Below are 9793 nucleotides of genomic sequence, written 5' to 3' on the forward strand. Positions count from 1 at the left end.
TTAATGGTACAAGCCATTGCAAAACCATACAGACAACTTTAAAGGATATCTACCTTGTAAATCTCTATTTTTCACTATATATGTGGCAAAACTGCTTGTGGTGAGCTACTCCATGGAATATCATACAAATCAGTCAATGTGGCTACATGTATCTAGGACTGTGTGTAAATTAAACATATTCCAAACGACACATGGGATATGCTCCTTATTATACATTTCGCTAACCAGCATGTTAAACTACAGAAATATTTGTCCTTAAGGATATTATTTTGAAAAGATTCTCACAGGAAGTTGTGATGTGGTCTTGACACTTTGGGGAAATCAGAGATCGACTGTAACAGTAGGAGCTAATCTGTAATGCTCTTTAAAGACTATGCACATCGTTTACAGAGACGTGTGAGGATGTGGGTAAAGTTTAAACAGCCCAACAAACACTCTGCAGTCGGTACCGAATCCATTTTGTCAGGTGAGCGGTTACTGGAAGATAATTTTAGCCATATTTGTTCGTTAGCATCTCATCCTCAAGTCTATGCAAATGTCTGCCGCTAACGTTAATGCATATAAAGCTAAAGTTAGCACGCCGGTATTTATTTTAGAATAAAAAGAGTGTCCTAATTTAGCAAACATCACCAATATGTTAGGATTTCCCGACATTAAGGCGTAATTACTAATTTGGGATTAACTCTAAAGCAGCAGTAACGCTTCTCACTTGTTCACTATAGTTAACTTACGTGTTTAGATATTTACTTGACAACACTGTCCATGTTTGACTGATGTTCCTCTTGCAGACTCGTCAAATGACAGAACAAGACTTCACACATGTGTTTTATGAGGTAGGTAGTCTTGGTAGACCTGCTTACACCAGGGTTGGGTTGTGTTTCCCCGGAACAAACACACGTCTATTTACACTTTGGAGGCAGCGGTAGCAGCAGACCCTGCAGGCGGCGGACAGAGACAGCGTCGCGCCATGGCCACTGCGCGCTTCCCCGGGAAGAGTGTGGACGTGGCAGCCGCCAACTGGACAGCTCCAGCGCCGGGCCGGCCGGTGTGCGTCAACGGGACGCCGTGGATCCTGTACCTGCTGGAGGAGTGTGTGGATAACGTGTGGGAGTACTGCAGCGTGGTGATAGGACTCGTATCAATGTTCTGTTTCCTGCTCTCCACTTTGCCGTAAGTCATATAGCCATTGAGATGAGTACCAGTCTTAGAATAGTCATGTATTGCCTTGTGAGGTGGCAATCAGTTCTCAGTCATAAAACTGTGCTTTGTGGTGATGAAATTCATGTTATCTTATCCTAGTTTTATCTATCTATCTACATATCTGTCTATCTATCTGTCTATCTAGGCAGGTCTATGTGGCCTATCGGAACGGTAAAGTGGAGGAGGCCATGTCGTTTGGCTTTCTTTTCTTCCTCTTCAGTGGAGACCTGACCAACTTTGCAGGCTGCTATCTCACCGGCCAACTGCCCATTCAGGTGAACACACAGCCCTATCTTTCAAGTGTCATTGCTTGTTTCTAACCAACGCAATTGTCATTTTCACACCAAGCGCACACGTTCTTTAAAATAGCAAATGCGCTTGTTAGTCTTAAAATGAGGTGTGGTCAGGCAAATTGTTAGGGTTTAGGATTTCTATCTTTAGGCAACAAAAAGCGATTGCGCAACTGACCAAAAAGCAGGTCTTAAGTCAACAGTGCAGCATTTCACTGTTTTTTATTATTTTATGGTTGCATTACTCCTGTGGTAAGAGAGATGCTGTGTGCATTTATGCGCACAGGATCAGCATCAGATTGATCAGAATCTAATGTTAATTCACACCCTCCCTTCTTCTACACATCCAAACAGTCTCACAAGCAGTCCAGGTTCATACAATGAAACTGTTTGGAGTAAACCAGCTGTCTTCCTGATCAATCATGGGCTCCATCAGAGCGTCTCAATTATTTCAGAAGCTAAAAGTTGAAATCGATTCCCTCTGGAGAGTTTCCTCTGTCCTGTCATGACAATACACTTACTGCGCCCACGGAAATGTTTAAAATGATGGACAGTAGCCTCTCTAATCATGAAAGTAAACCATTAAAGAAAACACTCATATGGGAATAAAACACGAAATAAAGTATCCACTGTAGGGGAGAGATGTGACCCATGACCACGTTACAATAGGACCTGTAGTCACTCAGACATGTAACTGCCTAGCCTCACTCATTTTGCGCTGATGAGACCTTGGAGTTTATAAATCTGTACTATGAACTCCATCCTTGTGTTGTTAGTCCCTCTCAGATCTAAGTTGTGGTCATGTATATTTAGTTTGACCAACGGTGATTTGCTTTCTTGTCCCTGTAATTGGTGAGTTATTACATTTCAGACGAGCTGTGCTCAGACTTTGTTGAATTGAAGATGAACCCATCTCAACAGTATTACCAATCACAATCGTTTAAAGGGTGTTCTCATTGTACCCTCCTATTTCCTAGCGCTGTCTGTATGGAGTGAGCCACTAAACACTATGAACTCATCAACTCATAACAACAAATTGTTGTGAGTTAAGTTGCATAATCAAATGTTATTGCTACATTGTAAAATTTCTTCTTCCCATGTCCCTCTCTCAGGTAGTCACAGTGGTGTTCTACATCTTCACAGACCTGATCCTCATCTCCCAGTTTCTCTACTATAAAATCAAAAACAGCTCCAGCAGAAGTAAGCCCTGACATTATCTCTGCTACTAGGATAAAATGGAGCTGGGGAGTGATGGCCGTGCTGTGTGACTCACCCATATCATGACCCTGCAGATTAATGAAAAGCTTAACTAGGAGGAATGCCATATTTCCTGCTGTTGACTCTGTTTAATTTTAACTGCATGACATCATATAGTGAAAGTTATACCTTGTCAGCTATTAGATTTACAAGTTTATTAGTGATGAACTTTAATTAAATTGCAATCTGCATGTCTAAATACAGCTATATAGACTACACACAACATATCTATAAATGCAAACCTGCTAATATCACTAATACTCAAGAGGACATACATACTTGATTATGAGTCTATAGTATTGTTGTTGTGATGGCAGGAATGAGCTCTCTTTTGTTAGTAGGATAATCATCTTAAGTTATTAAACACCAGCGGTCAACCAAAAAATACATCCGGTTATGATGTAGATTTCAAGACATGTCTGGTGTTTAAGGGAGAGTGGGGTACAGTTTGTCAGACGTGACATCATTTAACTGCATTATTCTCTGCAGTACAACAATATTAACTTTTAGCTAGTAATGGTTTTAGATTAGATTAGCTGTCATTAAGGATGGGAGAAACGCGTTAACATTTAGAAAAGACGATGGTGACTGAGGACATTTAGGGCTCCAAACTCCCAAAACTTGCACATGGGAGTGCTAACGTCGTTCCACAGCAGCTACACTGACAATGCAGCCTGCAGACATTATAAACTGGACGATTAATCAGTCGATCACTATTAAACACAGTTACTAAACATCATGTGTAAGCATTCCCACTGGACAGAGCTATCTCCCAGAGATACTGAGATTAAGTTTATTTACTTATATTCCAAGACTCGTATTAATGGGTAACGGCTTACTAATAGACTTCCAAAAAGCTGGTGTAGATGTTTTACTTTATGATTGGAAAAACCTGTGTTGTTATGAGGTCCAGCCACCTGCTGACTTCATTGACGATAGAGGCAAGTCCAGTTGTTTTGTACTTAAGAGTGGTGACCACCAAAGCCAAAAGTGCATAACTGCCTAATGACACATAATCATACTGACACTTGTTACTGGCTACTTGTAATGTCACTGATATGAAAAAAACAGAATAAGTGTCTTTTGCTCCTCTCGTGTAAAACAGTATACACTATGACACTATGTATAGGAGCGTCAGCTAATGCAAAAATGCGTGATTTGGGGGGATTGTTTGTTTGTTTGTGTCTTCACTCTCATTTCTTTTCTTGTTTTTTTGCGTGAGTGCTCTAGAAAGCCCTGTGTTGAAGTGGCTGTGCTTCATGTGGTGTGGCGCTGCTACATTAGTTCTCCTGGCTTTACCCAAACTCATCATAGACAATAGTACAACTTTAGACACCCAGGTATGTAGATTGTGTCCAGTGCACTGTATATATTTGCATCCATGTGATTATGTGTGCAGGCTTTAGATTTAAGGGTTCTTAAAGCAACTTTGTGTTGTTTATTGCCCTGATATTTTCAGGTTTGTTGGATACACGTTAATTCACTTTGGACTGGAGATTGTTTGTACTGTTTCTTTTGTAGTTGCCGCTGTATTGACCATTTCTCCCCTCTTTGTGTCCTCATCTTTACCAGAGTCCAGCTACCTCAAAATCAGAGGAAATCACTGGCTATGTATGTGGTTACATGGCATCTATCTTCTACCTCTCCTCCCGTTTCCCCCAGCTCTATAAAAATGTAAGTGACCGTTTGTTGGTGTGATTAAGTTGAGATGTGGACTTTCCTTTTTTCACAGTAACGTGGTTTGCATGTGAGCAGTGCCATCCTGGAGGTAGACCTTGGCGTTCTCAGGGTCTGATGGAAAACTGTACTTATCATATGTCCGTTAGTCATAAACAGGGGGACTGTGTGTGTTTGAAGACGGGGGGTGGGATTTGTGTGTTTGTGTATACAGTTATGTGTGTCAAAATGAGAACCAGACGTTGAAGACAATGATGCTGTTGTGCTTGGGAAACATCCTGGCTCGACTGCAGCTATTAATCACCAGAGGGGATCGTCTCAGTTCACTGCCACTGCCAGAAAAACGTCTGGGCACACAAACACATACTCCCTTACTATTGGAAATTGTAAAAAGTCAGATTTGCCCCGTGGAAGTTCCGTTCGTGTTCCAACGTGCTTGGTTTTTCTGCAGAAATCCCAGAAAATTTTCACATATCACAAATCACATATCACTTTTAGTGGCAAAGTGGCTGATCCAGTTTGGTGAAACCAAAAATAACAAAAGAAATTGTGTCTGTTATTTATGATTAATCTCAGTATTGCTATGGCAAACACTCGCTGGTTGCCTGGTGTTGTTTGGGTCCAGCACATGTTGTAATCTACAGGGCATTAACATCTTGTTGCCATGCGAGTTGCCACAACAGGGTATACAACGCCATTAGTCAGTCAAGGTGAAAATGTTTCTTTCGTTTAACAATGTTAGGTGGACGCTGGTCACTTATAATGGAAACTTGAATCTGCTTTGAGGTGATTTACTGTGTAATCTGCCACGACACAGACAATACAGTGCTTGTTAGTAAGAATGAATTGTCTTGTCATTGTCTGTTATCATCCCTTCAAGGGATTTGTTTATAGTAATAAAAAAGATAAAATAACACCAGTTTTATCCTTGTTGTCTGTATGTTTGGAGCAGAAGTACAAAGAAAGCAAATTTAACAGGATGTAAAGCTCCAGTAAAACATATCTATATATATAAAATATATATAATATATATATAATATATATATATATAAACAGTACTACTAATAATAATTATACTAATAATAATAATAAAAAGATTATATGTAGGGAGAAACGATTTTCTGCCATTACAAATATTACCTTCATGTCCATATGGGCGGCGTGGTGGTGCAGTGGTTAGCACTGTCGCCTCACAGCAAGAAGGTTGTGGGTTGGGGCCTTTCTTTGTGGACTTTGCATGCGGACTAGGTTGATTGGTGACCCTAAATTGTCCTTGGAGTGTCACAGGGCCACACATAGACAATGTGTGCGACCGCCTTTCGCTTTTCCCGATGTCAGCTGAGATTGGCTCCAGCCCCCCGCGAACCTGTACGCAGGATAAGCAGTTGACGATGGATGGATGGATGGACCTTCATGTATCCTATTAATGAAATGTTGTAAACTATCCATTCTAGTTCCGGCGGCAGTCTACGGAGGGCACCTCCTACATGCTGTTTGCCCTGGCCATGATGGGCAATGGCACGTATGGGTTGAGCGTCATGGTGATCCTGCCTGCACTGAGGGGCTCCAAACAGACCTTCATCATCAAACATCTGGCCTGGCTCATTGGCAGCCTGGGAGTCCTCATACTTGACTTCTTTGTATCCTTTAAAACAAAAGTTAATTCACAAGTTGACTGCACAAAGGCTGTCATATCATATCTGTTTAAGACTTCTTCACATCTATCACTTGGAACCATATCCAGGCATACAGTAAATATCTCGACCATATCCTAGCACATACAGTATTATAATGTAAACTTATTGATGTTAACTTATTGAACATGTCACACACACACATATATATAGGAATAATCACTCTGTATGTATTTATAAATACATACAGAGTGATTCAGGAGTTGCCTGATGAGAGTGTACTATTGGTGAGCTGTATCAGAATCAGCTTTATTGCCAGGTGTGTGTACACATACGAGGAATTTGACTCTGAATTGTACAATGCTCACGATGTGCTTGCTTATACAATAATACAATAACACAATAATATAGTAATAAAATCAAACAAGGGCTACAGTATAGAGAACACGTATATACACACTATAAACAAAAACAAAATAGACAGATTGAGACAATAGTGCAATGAGCAGAGTGCAAAGGATGCAGGAGTAAATTATTAAAAAAATATTATTACCATTATTGTTGTTATTATGTACATGTCAGAGGTGGGTGTGATATACAGGTGCACATACACATACAAGCATTCATGTACACATGTACACAGTGTGATGGAGTACAGTGCAAAGGATGCTGGTATGAGCCTTAACCTAGTCAGGTGACTGCCCAGTTTATCATGTACAGGAAAAACAAGTCTCCTAAAAGCAGCTCACTACTCAGTGCCCCAGAAGTGGAGCCCCTGCTGTGTGAGGAAGTGGAACTGTCAGGCTTGTAGGACACAGAGTGGACACAACATGGAGTCAAGAACGCCCTGGTCAGTCTACGGTTTGTTTTTGATCATCCTGTGTGTTCCCAGCGTTCACTGATTTACTCATAACAACTTTACAGAACGGAGATATTGCAGAAGCATTGGAGAAGGTTCCTGTGCGCCTTTAGAGTCTCATTCTTCTGCTGTTAAGAGGACAAAAACCATGATCAACTCTAATGTTGTTTACCATTGAAATAAAGGAAGAGCCACAGAAAACATCTGGTTAATCCATTTTCAACACTGGAGAAAGTTAAATTAAGTACCACTTTAAAAAACATGTCTGTCTATATCTCTCTAGGCAGCCAAGTTGGCATCACTGAAGTCTTTATCTGGTTATGAGTACTGTCGTTTTCGATAAATGTTTCTACTGGGATTGCTTGATTTAGTTTTAGACGGAGTAAATGTAGTTTTATTTGCCATTGGAGACCGTACACACCCAGAGGAGGAAGCTTAATGCCAGATGTCTTTTCACAAATGCAAGCGTTAAGAAAGAATGAAGTGCCTGTTATATTAACACATTTTTGACAGGGTAGATACTTTGGATTGCAGTAGTAAACCAGGATGCATGGTATGGGCTTGTTTTTTTTATTTTTCCTGCCTGATTTGATGTGTGAGTGCCATAATATACGGAGTCTGTGTGAGCACTGTAATAGAGGAACCACCACAGATGTTTCCATGTGAAGTTGGCTTATAGGAAATTGTCATGAGCAAAATACTAGACTCTTATTTCACAGGATGTGAACGTCTGCAGGTGCCATCCTTCCACCTGAAAGATATTAATTTGACTACAGGCGTGTGACAGCCTCATTTCCATTTCAAAGAGATGTTGCTTTTTTCTGCTGTCTTGGTCCAAATTCTCAGCTCTCCTGGAGGAACACATTGTTTGTGCCTTTTTTAAACTAAACACGGTCTTAATATAAATGTGCTATATATATTGATTTCATAACTAAATTATTTTTAAAATTAAACAAAGTTACATTTTTAAACTATTGACTGGTTTACGTAAGGCGCTGTTTTCTTAGAAACTGTAGTGGGACCTTTTCTCTATGCTACCCCCTCTTCTTAAAATATGATCTGCCTCTGATAAGTGTTGTGAGTAGTAATGTAATGGCGTCCTCTTTTGTAATGTCTTCATGGCATTCAAAGACATATGTTAAAGAAGACATGACCATTCGATAGTGTATTTTAAGATAGATCTGAGAATAGAAACATTGATGGGGTAATGAGGTTCAGGTTTAGAACAAAGATGCTCTTGTCAAGTCAAATTTATTTTTAAAGCATTTTTCCCTTCATAGCTTCATTCCAGTCACTCACAGAGTAACACAAAACAAATACAACATAACTAAGGAGAGGAAAAACAACAGAACAAGCAGTCTTATTGATGAGCTAGATCAGCAGTTTGAGTTAGCGGATATTAATTTAGATCATTAGCAAAACTAACAGCTCTATGTTGTGCTAAATGTTGTTACACAGTATGTATGTGCTGCTGTCAGTGTTTAACCCGGTCATCTGCATAATAACTATTATGATTATAAGTACTGTAGTTGCAGAGATCTGCAGATTTCTCTACCTCGTTATAGTGTGGATATGATTCATTTCTCCCAGTGTGCCTGAGGAATTTGGAGCGCAACGCTTCATGTGTGGAAACATGTCTATCTCTACATTGAGTAAAAATTAATCAAGCATATTTTGTAGCATCTCAACATCTATGTTTCGGAAAATAAATGTGAACGAGTATGTGTTGGTCATTCCTTGTCTATGAACAACGTGACTATTCTTAGCCAGTCAGGGGATGCAATAATGTGGTATATGTAGATACGGGATTTGTTCTGACGTTAGTTACTGCAAAGGGAATTAATTTGCAAATATATGCACTTAGAGTACATTTTAAAACTTTTTTAAGTTTTTGCAAATTATTTTTGTATTGCACAATTCATACTTTGATCACTTCTCAGTTATTTCTAAATGAGTCTGATATACTTTTTCAATCTAGCACAAAAAGTATATATTTATTGTATATATAGTATTTCTACTGTATGTAGAAAATTTAGTATTTATAAGACTGTAGTTTTTATCTTAATGGTGATGCTGTATTGCTAAGATGTATTTATATGTAAGTACAACGGGTTTTTTTCCCCATATGCATTTAACTGTTCATGGCCAATTCTATTGTGTATGTAAAACCACTCTGTGTATGATACTTACTGTATACTGTACAAAACTTGAATAAACTGCAATACACAGTGAATCCTCCGATATTTGTCTATGTTGTTTTGAAGAAACAGACATGTCTTGAGAGTGAATGTCTTTAAAGAGCAAAATAAATGATTTTGTATGGATATTAAATCAAGTGTCATGTTATGAATGTAGGCTCTGTTCTATCGTGGCATGAGATGCAACTTTCACGCAGCTAAAATTAATAAATTACCCCTCAAATGTGCATACTGCAAGTGTCCTCTGCACAGTTTGACAACAATAATACTACTGTTTTTACACTTTCCCCCCTGAAAATGAAAATGCACTAAACATGTTAGTAGGTTTCTTTATCTTATAGATATTATAGATGATTGTTTTGCAAATGTTTTAAAGCTTTTGTTTTGGGAATTGTTACTTGTAAACTACATAAATGCCTTGTGCCGGATTGTATAGTTACTTTACTTTCTTCATAATACCATGTGCATTACATTTCACTTCAATTTACACAGCAATAATTATCACAATAAATTAGTTTATTTTTAGATTTGTTGGTGGGTTTGAAATCACTGTAGTATAGACTCAAAGCTACTGCAGGGTGACATGCTATATTTAACAAAACCTTTTCATGTCTGTAATAATAGTAGCTTAGCCTTTGATTGTAAACCACATGCACAGTGTCCTTAGATGTTATCATA

The 9793-nt window shown here is 38.9% G+C and overlaps 1 protein-coding gene across 3 annotated transcripts; it reads left to right on the forward strand.

The window, feature by feature from the left end:
* The first annotated feature begins 327 nt into the window (after positions 1 to 327).
* LOC123986508 (lysosomal amino acid transporter 1 homolog) lies at positions 328 to 9248 on the forward strand. Of its 3 annotated transcripts, XM_046074805.1 has the most exons (10): positions 328 to 466; positions 789 to 833; positions 917 to 1170; positions 1346 to 1475; positions 2603 to 2690; positions 3978 to 4087; positions 4320 to 4421; positions 5879 to 6064; positions 6753 to 6908; positions 6983 to 9248. In XM_046074805.1, the coding sequence occupies exons 2-9, from the start codon at positions 798 to 800 to the stop codon at positions 6867 to 6869; spliced, it is 1023 nt and encodes a 340-aa protein (XP_045930761.1). In that variant the 5' UTR covers positions 328 to 466; positions 789 to 797; the 3' UTR covers positions 6870 to 6908; positions 6983 to 9248. The 3 variants fall into 3 exon arrangements, with proteins under 3 accessions (XP_045930761.1, XP_045930760.1, XP_045930762.1); XM_046074804.1 differs by having other exon boundaries at positions 6753 to 9248; XM_046074806.1 differs by having other exon boundaries at positions 921 to 1170; positions 6753 to 9248.
* The last annotated feature ends 545 nt before the right edge of the window (positions 9249 to 9793 follow it).

The sequence above is a fragment of the Micropterus dolomieu genome, linkage group LG17 (genome assembly GCF_021292245.1).
Source record: "Micropterus dolomieu isolate WLL.071019.BEF.003 ecotype Adirondacks linkage group LG17, ASM2129224v1, whole genome shotgun sequence".
Taxonomy (NCBI): Eukaryota; Metazoa; Chordata; class Actinopteri; order Centrarchiformes; family Centrarchidae; genus Micropterus; species Micropterus dolomieu.